The 20,983-nt window shown below is 42.1% G+C and overlaps 2 protein-coding genes across 4 annotated transcripts in view; both read right to left on the minus strand.

Moving 5' to 3' along the window:
- Window positions 1–3,036: 3,036 nt before the first annotated feature.
- LOC114117924 (endogenous retrovirus group K member 9 Pol protein) lies at window positions 3,037–9,623 on the minus strand. 3 transcript variants are annotated; one of them, XM_060398817.1, is made up of 2 exons: window positions 7,462–9,623; window positions 3,037–5,212 (listed from the first exon to the last, which is right to left on the minus strand). In XM_060398817.1, exon 1 carries the CDS (start codon window positions 9,408–9,410, stop codon window positions 7,695–7,697), a length of 1,716 nt encoding a protein of 571 aa, XP_060254800.1. In that variant the 5' UTR covers window positions 9,411–9,623; the 3' UTR covers window positions 3,037–5,212; window positions 7,462–7,694. The 3 variants fall into 3 exon arrangements, with proteins under 3 accessions (XP_060254800.1, XP_060254799.1, XP_060254798.1); XM_060398816.1 differs by having other exon boundaries at window positions 3,037–6,866; XM_060398815.1 differs by having other exon boundaries at window positions 3,037–4,755; window positions 5,271–9,623.
- A 1,641-nt stretch (window positions 9,624–11,264) lies between these two features.
- The window catches only part of LOC114118029 (zinc finger protein 420-like), a 42,439-nt gene continuing 32,720 nt past the window's right edge, over window positions 11,265–20,983 (minus strand). Inside the window, exon 4 of the mRNA XM_060398826.1 lies at window positions 11,265–11,701. Coding sequence (XP_060254809.1) covers window positions 11,299–11,701 — 403 coding nt within the window. The 3' untranslated portion in view covers window positions 11,265–11,298. The remainder of the gene's footprint in view (window positions 11,702–20,983) is intronic.

The following is a 20,983-nucleotide window of genomic DNA, read 5'->3' on the forward strand; positions in this document are numbered from 1 at the left end:
TATTTTATGCCTTGAAACCTCAACATTCAAAAGCTTAAGAACCACCGTTGTGCCTATATTCCTGCTCAGTAAATAAGTTCATCAACACCATTTTTTTAGATTCCATGTATATCTGTTACGACAATATTTGTCCAAATATAGAGAACAGATGTGTGGTCACGGGAGGAGAAGAGGGGGACAAACTGAAGAGCCTTCCTGACACACATACACTACCATGGCTGAAATGCTGGAGAAGACTCTTGCGAGGCCCTTAGACTGCACGGAAATCCAGCCAGTCCATCCTAAGGGAGATCAGTCCTGGGTGTTCATTGGAAGGACTGATGCTGAAGCTGAAACTCCAGTCCTTTGGCCACCTCATGTGAAAAGCTGACTCATTTGAAAAGCCCCTGATGCTGGGAATGATTGAAGTGGGGAGGAGAAGGGGACGACTGAGGATGAGATGGTTGGATGGCATCACCGACTCAGTGGACATGAGTTTGAGGAAACTCTGCGAGTTGGTGATGGCCAGGGAGGCCTGGCGTGCTGCAGTCCATGGGGTCACAAACACTTGGACATGACTGAGCAAGTGAAATGAACTGAACTGATGGTTAAAACAGGTAGCTAGTGGGAATCTGCTGGATAGCACGGGGAGCTCAGCTTGGTGTTCTTGCTGACCAGAGGGGTGAAATGGAGATCACGGGAGGGAGGTTCAAGAGGGAGCAGACTCATGTATACTTATGGCTGATTGATGATGTCGTACAGCAGAAACTAACACAACATTGTAAAGCAATTATATTCCAATACAAAATACACATGCATCTCAACAGGAAAAAAGCTAAACAGACGGGTCGCCCAGCGGTGGAGAATCCATCTGACAGTGCAGGGGATGTGGGATTGATCCCTGGTCCAGGAGTACTCCACATGCATTGGGGCAGCTAAGCCTATGTGCCACAACTGCTGAGCCTGGGTAGGGCAACTTGCTCTTTTAGATGGGCAAGAGGCAAATGAAAGATGCTCACCAGCGCTAAACAATAAGAAATGCAAAACAAAGCTACAATGATGCGTCATCTCATGCCAGTCAGAATAACAGTTAGCAAAGAGCCCACTATTAATATTGTAAACGCTGACGAGGCTTGGAGATCAGGGAACCTCCTGCATGGCTGGAGGGAATGTAAACTGGGGCAGTTACAGGGGGAGCACAGTGTGGAAGTTCCTTAAAAAGTGTAACCTCCTGACATTTAAGGAAATGAATTCCATGAAAAATAGACAAAACAGATTAATTGACAAATTGACAAGTTTTGCAGTATTTAGTCAATCATCTGCAAGTCTAAAATGACCCGTTTTGATGTAGCCTTTCTAAATTCTCTAAGTTAAATGTGTACAAATACACATACACTCACATATTCCTTCTTGGTTTTCTCACTGCTAACGTGTATACCTTCAGATATTTATATATTGTATTCAATGTGTGTTATATAAATTATATGATGTATATATCTTCAGATATTTATATATTGCATTCAAAGTATGCCAAGGCCATGAGAAAAGAGTTCCTTTAAGCCTAGACAAGAAATTTGTGCTAAGAATTATACAGGGCAAGATTTTATACATCTTGGTTCAGAACTTTCCCATCATGGCTTTTAATTATGCTTTTTGTGACTTTGTTAAATTGATATTTGCTTAAATGAGCCCCTGAAAAGTTTTAGCTAACAGAAGAACAATGGACAATTGAGGCAGGTGAGTTTATGACTCTAGGTTCCTGAGAGAATTCACGGGAAGCCTTGAGGGCCCCTGAGGAAGGTCAAGGCTAGAACCAGGCAGAGAAAGCTCCAGTACTTGAGGTCCAGGCCTTTCTAACGGGCCCTGGGTGAAGGGCTGTGGGCTCCCCAGGCTGAGTGTGGATCGGTCCATTCAAACCACAGGAGCAGGATTCTGGTGAGCTCTGAGAGTGTCATCGAAGGGAGGCCTGTGAAGTAAACCCTGGGGTTTGGCAAGACTGCTAGTCTCAAGGAAGGGGGTCATCTAGTGGAGGTGCTCACAGGACTGGCTGGTGTGAGTTCAAGGACCTGCAGGCTGCCTGCTGCCTAGACAGACGCTGAGGCAGCAACAGCACGGAGCCGTCAGGGAAGCTCTCAACAGTACTCTGTCTGATCCTTCTTATTTGAACCATCACAATGTCTGAGTAATTTCAAAATGAGAGAGGAGATACAACATAGAAACGGTGGGAAATATATGAATTTGTGAGAGTTTAACACCAGTAAGGAACTAATTTCTACCGATGCCACCCCCTGTGCCACAAATAGTTTCTTATGACGTTATCTTTCCTGCAACCTTAAACAGGTGGGAGACGTTAATGCTGGTGGTGCGTTCACCCTTTCTTCATTCCACATCAACTGTAACACTAAAAAATCATCCACTTTTATTAATGAACGTACATTAATTTTACACAGAGGGAATAAAACTTTTTACAACTGTTGTTTGATCCTTGATTAAAATACAGATTACAAGCTTCTAAAAACTTTCCTGTTTCTCTGATGTAATGATCTGTGAATGTGATTCATGTGGTTTACAAAATGGAGGTTAATGTAGTAAACATGGATGGACATTAATTATATTAATATGACTTTTCCAGAAAGAGTTTTCTATACTTACATCAGGTAGAAGAGAAGGTGTCCTTACTTCAAGCCTGCCAGGTAATATGCATGATTTCTCGATGTTGATGTTATAAAAAGACTTTCGATTTTAATGAACAATCCTTGGTTTATGCTTAAAAAGCAATTGACATAATTATTGAAAACTGAGAGCAAACTTCCGTCTTACTTTGAATTATTTCCTGCACACTTACATCATGCTGACAACACAGATGTTTGACATCAGTGACAAATACCTCCATCTAGAGGTTTAGTGTGCATATAACATGACTGTGTTCTTAATCTTATAAATTGGAGAATAAATATAAATGATTCCCACCTGCCGCGGCCAGCACAAGCAAGAGTCGCACCTGCACAGGGAGAGAACGGAGCGTCCCCGCTAAGAAAATAAGAGATAGACAAAAGATGGGGTTGAGAGGATCAGACCAAAATGGCTGATACCTTGCTTTATTGTGCTGCGGTATATATAGGGTAAAGTACGTAACTTAAGGCACTCACAAGGTTGTTTTTTAATCTCAGGATACAATCACCAGACCCTTACCATTGTATATAGAACACAATCAGAATATCTATCTTCTATGAAGTATACACAATAAGATAATCTATCTTCTATGAAATGTTGCCGAAACCAAACATCTTGGAGCCTTAAGGGTTACAAAAACTCTTGAGGGTGGCGGGACAGGGAGCTTAGGCACGTGTCCTAGGGCCCGGCATACCTGCCAGGGAGCTCCCAAGACTTAACCCTTCACGGGTCGTCCCCCGCAGCTCCCCTCTCTTTATTTTTTAAAAGCTCCATAAGATGTTGGTGTTGCAACATGTTTTTATGTATTAAAACTCTCATATGTAGAAATTCTTTAACAATGCTACGAATAAGGCAAGGAGCTAAACAAATTATGATAAGCACAACTGTCAGAACCGCGCCCATAGCAATTATACTTCGCCACAGTGAATGAAGGCTAGGAAAGTTAGAAAACAAATTTTGTAAAAAATTATCGACGGTATCAGCTATATTCAAAGTAGCTTTTGGAGAATTTTCGATGTCAAGAATTTCATTGTGCAATTGTAAAAGATCTAGAGAAACATTAGTATTAAACCAAATTCCTTGCAGATGTTTTTTCACCTTATCCCACGGAAAGTCAGAAGTATTGTAAGGCTTTTTTGTAACACAAATCCATTTATAATTAGCATGGCATTGAATTTTCATGCGAAAATTAATGCTCTGAACTTGTTCTCCTAGAACTCTAACTACATCATATAAAGCTGATAATCTATCTTCTATTTTTTTATCTATATCTTCTTGAGTTCCCATTACTTTAGTAACATTATATGACAAGGAATCTACAGTATGAGCAGCTTGAATGGATTGTGCTAAAGATACAGAAGCAGTAACAGCAGTTGCTATAAGGGTGATTAAAGATACTATACCCAGAATAATCAGGCTCAGACCTCTTTTAGGACGGCTAAGAGCCGTATTAATGCGTTGTAACAATTCTAAAGCAGTCTCATCATACCATTCTTCAGTTATTTCAACAGGTGACATTACAAAAGCAGGTTGTTTTACTATTATAACTTGTTCTCCTTTGGCTACACCTCTAATGCAATTAGTAAGTATGCAATTAGAACAATTTAAATGATAAATATTCAATGACAGTGTTATTTCCATATGGCCTTGTATCAACATGAATGGGTAAGGAACACAAGCTCAGGGATATAGAAACCCCGTAGCTCCTACATTACCATATTTGCTCCCACTAATATTGGGCTGTAAATATAGACTATTGCCATGACCAAAAGCAGCCAAAAGTTTCCATAGTTCTTTCTGATATATAGGAGCAGTGTTTACAGAAAAAATGGGTGGATGCTGTCCTCGATATTTGGGGAAATCAGGTGTTCCTCCAGGTGCCCAGTCCCATAAAAGGGTGGTATTGGCATTGTTGATGTTATACACCGATGCAATTTGTGCTCGACATAAAGTCCAAGGAGTGTCTATTCCTATGCCGATGCTTAAATGTTTGTCACAAAACGGAATGTCGAGAGGTCCGGTTCCGTCACGGTACGATCTTTTTCCGGTTTTTTCATCAATGCCTGAAATAGTCACTCGAGGATAGGATATATCAGCTGACACCTGTATACAATGAGGACGCTGTGATTGATAAGAAAAGCACATAGGGTATTGAGTAGTAAGACCATAAAAGGAGATATTGGCTTGCTGAGGAGAAATGTGAATATCTGATTTTCCTCCTAAAAGACTTGTGTCATTAACATATACAGGTACTGTTTCTTTATCCCATCCTAAGGATTGAATCATAGGCGGATCAGGAATGTATGCCCAAAAAGCCGCAGCCGCCCCGTTTTGTATCCGCTGTAACAATAATAATAACATGATCAGTATATTAGTAGGTGTCACTGGAGGTTGTACATGAGCCTCATTCCAAGCATAACGCATCAGCGCCTCAATTTGCCTCTGGGTAGGCAGCTCACTCGTGGGCTCGCTCAGTGTCATGCGTTGCATTTGATGTGTCAGGGAGTTCCTCTGCCGCGCGTACCAGCCTTTCCGGAATCCAGCGCGGCGCTTCGGCATCCTGTGGAAAAACACAAACATGCCCTCATCCCCATATTAGTACAGGGTCTGGCCCATACCACAGATTGGTAAGTGGATCCTTCCATCGTACAAGTGGTTTTTTGCATGAGGATCGTTCTCCCCCAAAACGCTGGGCTGCTGAATTGCCTTCTGCGTCTAAAGTTAAAAAATTTAAAACATAAAGAGCATGGTTTAAGGCGTTATGCGGTGAGGGGCTATACAGTTCATTTCCCTTTTTTTGTTTTAATAATTGATGTTTAAGGCATTGATGGGCTCGTTCCACAATACCTTGTCCCTGTGGATTATAAGGAATTCCTGTTTTATGATGAATTTGGAAAGAAAGACAAAAACGTTGAAAAGAACGGCTAGTATAACCAGGTCCATTATCTGTTTTAAGGGTTTGTGGGATTCCTGAAGTAGAAAAGCAAAACAGCAAATGTTGAATACAGTGACGTGTTGATTCTCCAGTGTGAAGGGAAGCCATGAGAAAATTGGAAAAAGTGTCAATAGAAACATGAACATATTTAAGGCGCCCAAATTGAGGAATGTGAGTAACATCTGTTTGCCAGAGGTGATTACGGCGTAAACCTCGAGGGTTGACACCATATTGAGGGAGAACAAAGAATTGAGGACAAGTAGAGCAAGATTTAACAATTTGCCGTGCAGCTTCACGGGAAATTTTAAATTGCAAGCGTAAAGAATGACTATTTTGGTGATGTAAGTCATGGGATTTTCGGGCTGCATCAATAGCTGATTGGAAAAACACTTGTTTAGTAAGAACGTCCGCAGTGTGATTGCCTTGTACGAGGGCACCAGGAAGGGTGGAGTGTGCACGAATATGTCCAAAGAAACAGGGGTGTTGGCGGCAATGGCGAACCTGTTGAATCAATGTAAATAAGTTAAGAACTTCAGGAGAGGTGGTGCCGATAATTGGAACAGTTTCAATCATCTGTAAGGCACCGACCACATAGGAGCTGTCTGTAAATAAATTGAAGGAAGTAGGTACAGTTAGCAACGCTTGGTGGACTGCAAATAATTCCACAACTTGAGCAGAAGAAAAACTGGTTTGTGCGTAATAGGTTTGATGGTTAATGATTAAAGCTGCAGTTCCATTAGAAGATCCATCTGTAAATATAAGTGTTGCTTCGGGAATAGGTTGTCGGCGAACTATTTTTGGAAAAATAAAGGCATGAGAGCTAGCAAATTGTAACAATTTATCAGAAGGGTAATGATGAGTAATCCGTCCCGGGTAATTTGCAAAAGCTATAGACCAATTATCTGAAAATTGAAAAAGCCAATCTTGTTGTTCTAAAGCATAAGGAACACAAATGAAGGGGGTTCCATACCAAAATATTGGATGGCCTCGTGACCTCCCTTTGCTACAATTTTGCAACAAGTTCATAGTAAGGGAGCAGATGTTTAGTTGGAGTAGCAGACAAATATATCCATCGCAAAGGTTTATCTTGATAGAGAACCCCTGTGGGTGCTCGGGGGGTAGGAAGTATATACAAACCCCATGATCGTTGGTAATCACAATAAGTAATCTGTTGTTGTCTAATAGCTTCTTCTATTGATTGTAAAGCAGTTCGTCCTTCTAAAGAAAGTGTTCGGGGTGACGCAGGATCAGAGTCACCTTTAAGGATGTCAAATAATGGCTGCAAGGTATAAGTGGGTAATTTTAAATAAGGACGTATCCAATTAATGTCTCCTAAAAGTTTTTGAAAGTCATTTAGAGTTTTCAAATGGTCAGTCTGCAGTTTTACTAATTGGGTATTATAAACACGAGGATATAAGGAGAAACCCAAATAATTATAAGGAAAATGAGTCTGAATTTTTCATCAGCAATAACAAGACCATTAAGGCTTAAATGTTGTTTTAAAATCGAAAAGCTTGATACAATAGATGTTCGTCAGCATGAGCTAGTAATATATCATCCATATAATGAACCAAATATAGCTGAGGAAAACGTTGACGAACGGGAGCTATTGCTGTAGCAACAAATTTTTGGCACAGCGTAGGGCTATTAGTCATTCCTTGCGGGAGAACTCTCCATTGATAGCGTTGCATAGGCTCTTTAAAATTAACAGAGGGTAAACTGAAAGCAAATCTTTTGCAATCTTGAGGTGCAAGAGGAATAGTGTAAAAACAATCTTTTAAATCTATGACAATGATATAGGATTTATCAGGTATAGCAGAAGGAGTGGGCAACCCAGGTTGTAGGGCTCCCATATGCATCATTGTTTCATTTACCTTACGAAGATCTTGTAGCAATCTCCATTTCCCAGACTTCTTTTTAATAACAAAAATTGGGGAATTCCAAGCAGAGGTAGAGGGTTCAATATGCCCAAGTCTCAGCTGTTCCTGCACCAGCTGTTGTGCGGCAGAAAGTTTTTCCTGTGTTAGGGGCCACTGATCGACCCATACCGGTTCCTCAGATTTCCAATCAATAGGATCGGCATGTGTCACGGGAGAATCAGAGGTCCCTAGGGAAAACACCCCAAGCCTTTTCGGTTTTGATTAGGTTTTAAATCAAGGGGCAAAATGATGCCTTGATGTTGTTTACCTAAACCTTGATTTGGAAGTAAGCCCTGATCTAATATCAAATCTGTCACAGTGGGTGAAGGACTATATAAATAAACACCCATTGTGCTCAATATATCACGCCCCCATAGATTAACTGGAAGATAGGGCAGAATATAAGGTTTAAATTGGCCTGTATGACCGTCCTTATCCGTCCAAGTAAGAAGGGACGAACTTTGTTCTGGATTGGTAGTTTGGCCAATACCCTGGAGAGTGGAAATAGCCATCTGTTTTGGCCATGTAGTAGGCCAATATTTATCAGAAATAACACTAATATCGGCCCCTGTATCAAGCACTCCGCGGAAAAGCTTACCATTAATGCGTAGCTCAAGTTCTGGTCGTGCCTCGGTAACATTTTGCACCCAAAAGGCGTCAGAGGACCCGAAACCTTTATCTTGACGGTCTCGGTTAATTGTTTTTCCTTGTATGACTAATGGAACTAAAAGAAGTTGAGCTATACGCTGTCCTGCATTGATCACAATAATTTTGTTAGGAGCGGAGGCTAATATTTTTATCTCTCCTGTATAATCAGAGTCAATCACACCAGGATGAATAAGTATTCCTTTTAAAGACGCACTGCTGCGCCCTAAAAGCAGTCCAGCTGTCCCTGGAGGTAAAGGCCCAAACACTCCTGTGGCAAGGGTTTGGACCCCCATCTCGGGAGTTAATACTGTGTAGGAGGTGGCACAGAGGTCCAATCCCACGCTGCCTCTTGTGGCTCGACAGAGGTCTGCAATGGTCCTTTTGGAACCTGCAGTGTTGCCCCATAACATTGTTTCGGGGCCAGGGCTGGCCCTCACCCAGTTTCCCGAAACCGGGGGCAAAGGATTACCTTGAACATCCGTTTTGGAACGGCAATCCCGTGCCCAATGCTTTCCTTTTTTACAGCGTGGGCACAAATTAGGAGTGTTAACAGGGCTTTGTTGTTTTTGAGGGCACACTGCAGCCCGATGGCCAGGCTGACCACAAACAAAGCAACCCAAATTACCTGACTTTTGAAGTCCTTTCTTGTTCCGGGCTTGCTGCTGGAAAAGTACCTCCTTTATGCTTTTTCCTTGTAATGCTGCTGCCATAGCAATGCCTTGCATGTAGGAGGGTCCGATGTCAGCACAAATGCGAATAAAATCAGACAGATCTCCTTTTTTTCGATAAGGTCTTAAAGCAGCTTGACAAGCAGAGTTAGCGTTTTCAAAAGCCAATTGTTTTGCCAATAACATCCCAGCCTGTTCATCTGACATTATCTTACCTATAGTATCTAAGAGTCGTGCCACGAAGTCCTGGTAAGGCTCATCAGGTCCCTGCCGGACTTTTGAAAGATCCTCTGTCTTAGTACTGGAGCTAGGAAGTTTTTTCCATGCCTGCCGAGCCGCATTTGATATTTGTGCATATGCACCAGGTAAGAAATTAAGTTGAGTATCAGTAGCCTGATAAGGGCCTTCACCAATCAACATTTCATAGGAGGTCTGTATACCTTGCTGTCGGTTAACATCAGCTATACGAGCACATTGTTCAAAAAATTCAGATTTCCATAATAAATAATCTCCCCCTGAGAGACATGCCCTAGCTGTCTGCTTCCAATCATTTGGAGGTAAAGCTTGAGTACCCAAATTTTCTATCATAGCAATGGTGAATGGAGCGGTAGGACCGTATTGTGAGCAAGCAATCTTTAACTCTTTCAGTTGTTTAAAAGGCAGTGATTCATAATAACGCTGGTTGTTATTTTCAAAGACAGGAAAAGCAAGAGAAAAATCAGAGACAACCTCACCAAGTCGCTGTGCCTGTCTCAATGCTTTTGCAGCGGAGACATGTTCTCAGACGGTGGAGGGGGCCCTGGAGGGGGATCGAGACCAGCCACAACAGAAGGAGCATAAGCAGGGGGAAGAGGCGGAGCAGAAGGAGATTTGGCATTGTTACTAGGAAGCTTGATTCCTGCGTTCTGTAAAGCAATAGTGAGGTTTTTAAAACATTCAACCAATTCATCTCTAGATGTTAACGCCCCTTTTCTTGTGCTAAAAAACCCCAATCTTCTTGATGGTATTTAGCAGCTTCTTCGTCTAATTCTGCCTCATCTGTGGATGAAAGTAAATCATCATTATCCGAAGGACGCAATAAGTTAGAAAACGGAGGGTCGCTTTTAACCCCCTCGGGAACAGCATACCTGGGTTCCGAATCAGGAACATGGAGAGGATCTTCTTCCTGTTTTAATAAATTTCCTAAACGTTTTAATTCATCATTATCAAAGTCCAGGCAGTCACGAATTAGTGTCCAAAAGGATAAAGTTTCGACAGGGATTTTTTCAGGGCCATGTAAAGTATAATGAGTCCGAATTTGTTCCCCTACCTTCTTCCATGTCTCCAAATTTACTGTACCTTCTCTGGGGAACCAAGGGCAAACTTCCTCGATGAATGAAAGAAAATTGATTAATTTAGGTTTAGAAACAGTAATTCCCTATGTTTTAACATTACAGATAACATATGCACAAACAACTGACGACTATGCGTCTGTCCCATATTTATACTCTCAACTATATACCTTACTACTCCTCCTCAAATTAATTCACTTGTTTACTCATATACTCACTCTTTTCAATTAATAAGAGTAGTGGCGAGGAGAACTGTCGAGCTCGAGCCCCACGTTGGGCGCCACCTGCCGCGGCCAGCACAAGCAAGAGTCGCACCTGCACAGGGAGAGAACGGAGCGTCCCCGCTAAGAAAATAAGAGAGAGACAAAAGATGGGGTTGAGAGGATCAGACCAAAATAGCTGATACCTTGCTTTATTGTGCTGCGGTATATATAGGGTAAAGTACGTAACTTAAGGCACTCACAAGGTTGTTTTTTAATCTCAGGATACAATCACCAGACCCTTACCATTGTATATAGAACACAATCAGAATATCTATCTTCTATGAAGTATACACAATAAGATAATCTATCTTCTATGAAATGTTGCCGAAACCAAACATCTTGGAGCCTTAAGGGTTACAAAAATTCTTGAGGGTGGCGGGACAGGGAGCTTAGGCACATGTCCTAGGGCCCGGCATACCTGCCAGGGAGCTCCCAAGACTTAACCCTTCACGGGTCGTCCCCCGCACCCACCTAGTATAGAAGGGCTTCTCTTACAATTCAGGTAACAACCATCAAAAATAGAGGTTCGTATATACAGTGGAAACAAATCATAGCATTGTAACTTGAGAGTCGAATGACATTCATTTGGTAGCGGTACGAATGAAATGCTTTCTAGTATGAATTCTCTGGCATTGATTTACTTTTGATGTTTGATTAAACACTTGTCTACATTTTTGTATTTCATTCGTGTATCTTTCCAAAGTAAACACTCGTTGCTTCAAAATTGTATATTTAGGACCAACCTTTTTTATCACTGACTCATTTCTAGGGTTTCTCTGCAGTATGTATTCTCTGACGGGGAGTGAGGTGATGGCTGTGGTGAAATCCTTTGCCACATTCCTTACATGTCTAACATTTCTCTGCAGGATGAATTCTCTGATGTCAAGAAAGATCTGAACTCTGGGGAAAGGCTTTGCCACAGTCTGTACATTTATCAAGTCTCTCCCCAGTATGGATTCGTTGATGTCGAGTAAGATGTGAACAATGGATAAAGGCTTTGCCACATTTGTTACATTTGTATGGCTTCTCCCCAGGATGAGTTCGCTGATGTACAGTAAGACTCAGATGCCAGTTAAAGGCTTTGCCACATTCTGTACCTTTACAAGGTCTCTCCCCAGTGTGGATTCGTTGGTGTTGAGTAAGGAGTGAATAATGGGTAAAGGATTTGCCACATTCTGTACATTTATAAGGTCTGTCCCCAGTATGGACTTGCTGATGTTCAGTTAAAGTTGAACTCTGCTTAAAAGCCTTGCCACATGCTGTACATTTATATTTTGGCCATCTGATGCGAAAAGCTGACTCATTTGAAAAGACCCTGGTGTTGGGAAAGATTGAAGGCAGGAGGAGAAGGGGACGACAGAGGATGAGATGGTTGGATGGCATCACTGACTCAATGGACATGAGTTTGGGTAAACTCCAGGAGTTGGTGATGGACAGGGAGACCTGGCGTGCTGTGGTTCACAGGGTCACAAAGAGTTGGACATGATTGAGCAACTGAACTGAACTGATTCATGGCAATAAAATCAAGATTATTTTTAATGGGTTAAAATATATACATCTACTTGTGAATGATATTCTTTGTATATTTTAAATACACTAGGGTGCAAACATATACAATGGTATAAGATAAATTAGAGCTCCTGGTTCTGCAACTTTAATTTCTTGACAATCTGTATCATTTTGTTGAGCTGTATCTTAGAAATTCAACACAGGTGAAAACAGACTAGCACCAATATGATTATTGCAAATATTTTGAAAAAAAATGTGAATAAGAAGACTAAGTGTGATATGAGCGTGGAGTGTACTGGAAACATCACACGTGGGCTTGAGTGATGAAAACGCCCACTCCCAAAACCCAGTGTCTATCATCAACACAGTGAGGGTTCATTTTCCAAAGCAAAGAGAAACCAAAAAGACGCGGAATTTCTCCATTAACTGTGAGGGTTTTCACACGTTACCCATTCCATTTTTCCGAAGCCTTGTTTAAAGACAGAGGGAAAAAAAAATGAACTTCCTAGCCTGATAATCTCAGAGAAATCACCAGAGCCAGTGGACATCACCTGTCATGGTGTAAATGGATCACACGGAAGATGCACTATCAGAGCCTGGGCATTTAGGAGAAGGCACTGGCGCCCCATTCCAGTACTCTTGACTGGAAAATCCAATGGACAGAGGAGCCTGGTGGCCTGCAGTCCATGGGGCCGCCAAGAGTCGGACACAACTGAGCGACTTCACTTTCACTTTTCACTTTCACGCATTGGAGAAGGAAATGGCAACCCACTCCAGTGTTCTTGCCTGGAGAATCCCAGGGACGGAGAAGCCTGGTGGGCTGCCGTCTATGGGGTCGCACAGAGTCGGACACGACTGAAGCGACTTAGCAGCAGCAGTAGCAGCAGCTAGCAAATGATAACTTGAACCTAACAAAAAGATATCAGTTTTATGCAAAATTCATTTTATATATACTTCCTCTGTTTTGTATCCTAACAGTGCGTTTAACTAGTAAGCCTTAGCATCACAGAGGACAGTGTCTCCTAGTTTTCTTTTTATTTCTGCACATTTCCTGAAAAATTCTGGATCACTGAGTTGATTCAATATATAAGGGCATTTTCTAACTCCTAAAGAGCTGAGTTGTGTCCACGTGTGAACTCATCATGGCATTTCCCCTACTTCCCGAAGATCCCAACACTGAACCACATCCCAGTGGGAATCTCGGATACCAGTGCGTCTCCGTGTTGATCTCTCACAAAGGGAATATGTTCACCAGCTGAAAGTCACTCATTCAGGTTGGGAATTCGTCATGTTCTATAGAAAGCCAGGATACAGACAATGGAGAACAGGATCTGGGACACAAGGGAGAGGTGGTCTAAAGAGCCAGTCTTCACTATGATAAGAAGAAAAGGGAAAAAGAGTTGATAACAAACACCTCAGGCAGAAAAATTAGAAGCAGAGAACTAAAGGTTTGCCGATTCTCAGTCTAGGCATTTCAGGAGGAAAACCAGACACAGCCCCAGGCCCGGAACAGAACATGGACCTGAGAAGCTGCCATTTCCTCCTCTTCTTCCTCCTGCTCTGTCTTCTCTGGGGATGTTATGTAGCAAACACACCTCTGCATCTTGAGAAAATACCTTCAAAGGCATCCACAGAGCTCTTTATCCTGCAACTACTTCACCTACAGACAGAAGGACCTTGAAAAGCTGAAAAGGCCAACCTCTCCTGTCCTGTCTCAGGAGAGATTCGGGAACACTCACCTCCTACCTGGAGATCAGCCTTTGAACTTATTTCTTGATTGTTCTCTCCCCATAGGGAGCTCCTAACCCTCTGCTCACACAGATGATGTGAGCTCACTGCCTTCCCTGGTCCAAATCCAGCTAGACCAAACCTGTAGCCTCTCCTCAGACTGAAGCTGGTCCTCAGCTCTCACAGATGGACCAGGAGCCACGTCCTTAACTTGGGCCTTGCTTTAGAGTTCCCTGGAGCACTTCCTACACACCACACTGATGCCTCCACAGGACCAAGAGAGAACTCTGTGGGGGGTGCACCAGGGAGGTCCTTTCCTAACACTGGTCACGTGACCCTGATTTGAAACAGATGGAAATCACTGGGCCATTGGTTCAGATTCTTTCTTAACCATTTCAGTGAATATGAACCCCTCGAGGTCAGGTCCCCACTCTAAGAAGTTATGAATCTGCAGGTCTGAGGTGGGGTCATTAAATACGTCTTTAGCAAGTTCTCTGTTCTGATGCTTCTTCCCCAAGACCCACACTCAGGAGCTCTGAGCTTGAGCCTTCTCACTCAGCACAGCTGAGACATCTCAGAGGGGAGGGTTTAGGGTGGGAATTACTGAGGGAGGTCAGGCTAGAACCAGGCAGAGAAAGGTCCAGTACTTGGGGTTCAGGCCTTTCTAAGGGACCCTGGGTGAAGTGCTGTGGGCTCCCCAGGCTGAGCGTGGATGGGTCCATTCAAACCAGAGGAGCAGGAATCTGGTGCGCTCTGAGGGTGTCATTGAAGGGGGGCCTGTGCAGTAGACCCAGGGGTTCGGCAAGACTGCTGATCTCCAGGAAGGGGGTCGTCTAGTGGAGGTGCTCACAGGATTGGCTGGTGTGAGTTCAAGGACCTGCAGGCTGCCTGCTCCCCAGACAGATACTGAGGCAGCAACAGCACGGAGCAGTCAGGGAAGCTCTCAACAATACTCTGTCTGATCCTTCTTATTAGAACCATCACAATGTCCCTGCCGTTACAGAGAGGGGGAAAAAGTACAATGGATAAATGATGGGAAATACATGATCAAATTATATGAGGCTTAAGGGCAGTAACGGATGCCATCCCACTGTGCTACCTAATAGTTCACTGGTATGCATTCTTCCCTGCAACCTTAAGTAAGGTGGAGAGGTTAATGTCGGTGGTAGGTAAACACTTCATTCATTACACAGCAACTGCATCACCAGAAACCATCCAGTTTCATTGATTAACATGTATGAATATCACACGTAGTCAGAATGAAACCTTTTACAATCCACTGTGTGATCCTTGATTACAATACAGATTACAAGCATAGACAACGATATTCATTTTTCTGATACAATGGTCTCAGAGTTGTGCTTTCTATGGTTACAAAAGGAAGGCTAATCACTTAATCAACAAGGCATAGATTAATTACATGATTTTTCTGGGAAAAGTTTCCCATTCTTTTCCAGGGTATCAGAGAAGTCTTTATTTCAAACATGTCAATTAATATTCATGACTTCTGTTGATATTATAAAAATATATCAAAATTTCAGTGGACTGTCATTGTTTTCTCCTTAAAAAGCCAGTGACATTGAAAATTTAGATCAAACCTCTGTCTGACTTTAATATGTGAAATTAGTCCCTGAACACTTACATCATGGTGACCTACAGGGTTGTTTGACAGCAATGACAAACACCTCCATTTAGATGTTCAGTGTACACGTTATATGACTACGTCCGTAACGTCCTTAAAGGAGAATAAATTCCAATGGTTCCTACCTCAGATAGAAGGGATTCTCTTATCACTGAGTCAGCAACCATCAAAAACTTGAGTTCACATACACAGTAGAAACAAACCATAGCATGTAGTATTTTGAGAGTTGAGTTACTTTCGTTTGGTTTTCAAAAATCTCAAATATGTCAAAACAAGCAAGAATACATTGCTAATACTTGTACCACTCCACACACAACCCTTCATCCTGGGACCCATTCTAACATACAGTTTTCTCTGTTTTAAGTATGGATTGCTATCTATAGTAATTCTACTTCAGAGGAAATTCAGGAAAGAGGAATTGATGAAATGCTTCCTAGGATGTATTCTCTGATATTTATTTAGAGTTGATTTTTATTACAACTTTCCTACTTCTTTCTTTTTTTTACATCATCACATATCTTTCCTGCAGAAATGCTCTCGGGTTATCTAAAGTGTACATTTAGGACTAATCTCTTTCATCACTTATGACATTCCTAGAATTTCTCTCCAGTATGTACTCTGCATATACATTAAATAATCAGGGTAATGATATATACAGCCTTGACATACTCCTTTCCCGATCTGGAACCAGTCTGTTGTTCCATGTCCGGTTCTAACTGTTGCTTCTTGACCTGAATACAGGTTTCTCAGGGGGCAGCTAAGGTGGTTTGGTACTCTCATCTGTTTAAGAATTTTCCACAGTTTGTTGTGATCCGCACAGTCAAAGGCTTTAGTGTGCTCAATAAAGCAGAAGTGGATGTTTTTCTGGAATTCCCTTTTCCTATGATCCAGTGAATGTTGGCAGTTTAATCTCTGATTCCTCTGCATTTGCTAAATCCAGCTTGTACATCTGCAGTTCACAGTTCATGTACAGTTGAAGGCTGGCTTGAAGGATTTTGAGCATTACCTTGCTAGCATGTGAAATGAGCTCTATTGTGCAGCAGTTCGAACATTCTTTGGCATTGCCCTTCTTTGGGACTCGAATGAACACTGCCCCTTTCCAGTCCTGTGGCCACTGCTGAGTTTTCCAAATTTGCTGGCATACCTAGCGCAGCACTTTCACAGCATTGTCTTTCAGGATTTGAAATAGCTCAGCTGGAATTCCATCACCTCCACGAGCTTTGTTGGTAGTGATTCTTCCTAAGGCCCACTTGACTTCACACTCCAGGATGTCTGGCTCTAGGTGAGTGACAACACCACTGTGGTTGTCCAGGTCATTAAGACCTTTTTTGTACAGTCCTGTGTATTCTGGCCACCTCTTCTTAATCTCTTCTGCTTCTGTTAGGTCCATGGCATTTCTGTCCTTTATCGAACATGAAATGTTCCCTTGGTATCTCTAATTTGCTTGAAGAGATCTCTAGTCTTTCCCATTCTATTGTTTTCTTCTATTTCTTTGCATTGTTCACTTAAGAAGGCTTTCTTATCTCTCCTTGCTAGTCTTTGGAACTCTGCATTCAGATGGGTATATCTTTTCTTTTCTCCTTTGCCTTTTGCCTCTCTTCTTTTCTCAGCTCTTTGTAAGGCTTCCTCAGACAACCATTTTGCCTTTTTGCATTTCTTTTTCTTGGGGATGGTTTTGGTCACTGCCTCCTGTACAAGGTTACAAACCTCTGTCCATAGTTCTTCAGGCAGTCTGTCTATCAGATCGAATCCCTTGAATCTACTTGTCACTTCCACTGTATAATCATGTTGTTGTTGTTCAGTCGCTCAGCCGTGTCTGACTTTGCAACCCCATGGATTACACCACACCAGGCTTCCCTGTCCATCACCAACTCTGGAGCTTGCTCAAACATGTCCGTTGAGTTGGTGATGCTATCCATTATCCTGTTCTCTTTTGTCCCCTTCTCCTCCTGCCTTCAGTCTTTCCCAGCATCAGAGTCTTTTCCAATGAGCCAGCTCTTCACATCAGGTGGCCAAAGTATTGGAGTTTCAGCTTCAGCATTAGTCTGTCCAGTGAATATTTGGCACTGATCTTTCGGATGGACTGGTTGGATCTCCTTGCAGTCCAAGGGACTCTCAAGAGTCTTCTCCAACACCACAGTTCAAAAGCATCAGTTCTTCGGCACTCAGCTTTCTTTATAGTCCAACCCTCACATCCATACATGACTACTGGAAAAACCAAGGCTTTGGCTAGACAGACCTTTGTTGGCAAAGTAATGTCTCTGGTTTTTAATATGTTGTCTTGGTTGGTCATAAATTTTCTTCCAAGGAACAAGTGTCTTTTAATTTCATGGCTGCAGTCACCATCTGCAGTGATTCTGGAGCCCCAAAAAGTTTATTTTGTTTTTATTTCATTACTCTAAGAGGTGGATCCAAACAGAGTTGTGCTTTATATCAAAGCATGTTCTGTCTGTCTGCCCTACCTATATTTCCCTCAAGAGGTTGAGATTATCAGCCCTCTTTTGAGCTCTTTCATGAATTTGGAGTTTCTTTTTCTGTCTGGGTTCAGGCAGTGTGGGAATTTCATTCTCTTTTCACTTGGGAGACCTCTGCACTATCCTACCGTCTGGCTAACAATTGACATTGCCAGCATCCAACATGCAGGAGGGCTCGCTTCTCTCTACAACCCTTTCTAGCATTTATTGGTTTTAGACTTCTTGCCCATGTCCATTCTGACCTGTGTGAGTTTTGATTGGCATTTGTCTTAAGAGTTTGCCACGTTGAAATATTTTCATATGATTTTTGAAAAACAGTGTGAATAAAACTGACTTCTGTCCCCTTGACTGACAGCCCTGTTTCAAATTCTCTGTTTAGGATCTACCCGAGGACATTTGTTGAGAATAGATGTTTTTTTCCTTTCAGCCCCATGAAAGCGAAGTCCCTCAGTCGTGTCTGACTCTTTGCGACCCCATGAACTGTAGCCTACCAGGCTCCTCCGTCCATGGGACTTTCCAGGCAGGAATACTGGAGTGGGTTGCCATTTCCTTCTCCAGGGGATCTTCCCGACGCAGGGATTAAACCCGGGTCTCCCACATTGTAGGCAGACGCTTTACCTTCTGAGCTACAGAACTCTAAGCCCCATGCATGCATGCTAAGTTGCTTCAATCCTGTCCGACTCTGTACGACCGCATGGACAGCAGCCCACCAGGCTTCTCCGAACACTGGAGTGGGTTGCCATTGCCTTCTCCCTAAGCCCCTTGACCTGGTGAACATGAAGTGCCTGTGAGCACAGGTTTTTCCGTCGTTACCAAACATGGCCACAAGGTGGCAGCATCTCTTCCTGCTCCACTGCTGGCATTTTCTGTTTGTTTTTTAGTGTTTATTTTCTGTTGGAGTAGGGTTGACTTCCGATGTGTTTGTTTTAAGTGTACAGGAACTTGGTTTAGTTATGCATGAACGGATCTCTATTCCCTTTCAGGTTCTTTTCCTATATTGGTTCTCTCGGTGTGTTCAGCAGACTTCCCTGTGCTATTCCGTTATTTTGGATTATCTATCTGATAATAAGCAGTGAGTATGTTAATCCCAACCTCTTAATGTCTTCCTTCCCCTTCCTCAAAAATAAATTATCATAAGTGAGTTTTCTAAGTCTGTGAGACTGTTTGTTTATAAGTTAGTTCATTTTGATGAATTTATAGATTCCACCTGTAAGTGATATATTTCTCTTTCCTTCTCTAGTTGACTTTACTCCGTATAATAAATCTCTCGGTCCATCCATGCTGCTGCCGGTGGCATTTTTTCGTTCTGTTGATGGCTGAGTGTATTCGGTGTACAAATGAACCATTTTCTCTTCATTTCTCTATTGATGGACATTTTGGTGATACTCTGTCTTGGATATTGTTAATAGTGCTGCCCTGAAGAGAAGGGTGCATGTATCATTTTAAATTAATATTCTTTCTGGATCTAACCCAAGGAGTGGGCTTGCCGGATCATGTACTAAGTCTATAGTTAGTGTTTTAAGGAATGCCCATACTGTTTTCCTTCGTGGCTGCCCCCGCCCATTTCCATTCCTGCCCACAGTGTAGGAGGAGTCCCTGTTCCCCTCGCCCTCAGCAGCATTTAATCCCTGTAGATCTTTTGGAGGATGGCTGTTCTGAGGGGTGTGAGGTGATACCATGGCCCAGTTTTGATTTGCATTTCTCCAATAGTTAGTGATGCTGAGCATCTTTGCAGGTGCTTTATATGGCCACCGGGATGTCTTCTTTGGACAAATGTCCATTTAGACCTTTGGTCCATTTTTTCTAATGGGATGATTTTTTTTTTAAAGGTATATATTGAGCTGCATGAGCTGTTTGCATATTTTGGAGATAAATTTCTTGTTTCTAAATTCAGTTTCAAACATTTTTTTCCCATTCCGAGGGTTTCTTTTTTTTTTTTTTTTTTAGTTTGGTTTACAGTTTCCCTTGCAGTGCAAACGTTTTTGAGGGTAGAGAAACTCAAGTCTTTTGTTGAGTTTTGTTTAATTTTTCATTATTCTAAAAGTGGGTCCAAAAGGGTTTGCTATGGTTTCTGTCAAAGCTTCTTCTTCCTATAATTTCCTCAAAGGGTTTAGAGTAATTGTCCCTCCATTAAGCTCTTTAATTGGTTTGGAGTAAGTTTCTCTGTATGAGGATAGGGAATGTCACAATTTCATTCAGTTATCTTGTTATCTTATTATCCTCTCCTCTGTATGGACTCTTAGAAATTTAACTTGGTAGCCTCCGTGCAGGAGAATTAATTCCCTTTTCTCCAAAACCTTCCAGCGTTTATTGTTTGTAGACTTTTTGACAAAGGTCATTTTGACCAGTGTGAGGCAATACGTCATAGTTTTGATTTGCATTTTGGTGAGATCGCTGGGTGTGGAGGCTTTTCATGGGATTTAAAAAAAAAAATTGCGAGTAAAACTAATATATCGACGCTGGCCTCTTGACCGTCTGCCCTCTCTTTTGAACTCTTTTTCCAGGACCCACCCGAGGACATTTATTGAGGACAGGTGGTTTTTCATTAAATCCCTGCAAGCCTGGTAAACAACGAAGTACCCATCCACACAGGGTTTTCAGTTGCTGTTACCAGATGTGGCCACGAGGGGCAGCATTTCTTCACGCTCGGCTTTTGTTTCGAATTTATGTTTATTTTCTGTTGGAATAGAGTTGATTCCTGCTGGGCTTGTTTTAGGTTTACAAGAACTTGGTTCAGTTATACATAAATGTATGTCTATTCTCTTATCTTTAGGGGCCTTTTCCCATATAGGTTCTTTCAGTGTTTTCAGTACACTTCCCTGTGCTATTCAGTAGGTGTTTTCTGGATTATCTACCTGATAATAAGTAGTATGTATGTTAATTCCAGCTTCTCAATTTCTCCCTACCCCTCCCTTTTTTGAAATAATCATGGGTGAGTTTTATTAGTCTGAGTCTGTTTCTGTTTATAAATCTGTTCACTTGAAAGAACTTATAGATTCCACCTGTAGGTGATATAATATTTCTCTTTCCCTGACCTCTCAGGACGATAAATCTCTTGGTCCATCCACGCTGCTGTTAATGACATTACTTTTGTTGTTGTTTTTTTTGATGGCTGAGTGTATTCCGGTGTTTAGATGGATCAGTTGCTCTTCATTTCTCTCTATTGATGGACATTTTGGTTGAAGCTCTCTTGGAATTTGTGAATAGTGCTGCC

The sequence above is a fragment of the Ovis aries genome, chromosome 14, assembly GCF_016772045.2.
Source record: "Ovis aries strain OAR_USU_Benz2616 breed Rambouillet chromosome 14, ARS-UI_Ramb_v3.0, whole genome shotgun sequence".
Lineage (NCBI taxonomy): Eukaryota > Metazoa > Chordata > Mammalia > Artiodactyla > Bovidae > Ovis > Ovis aries.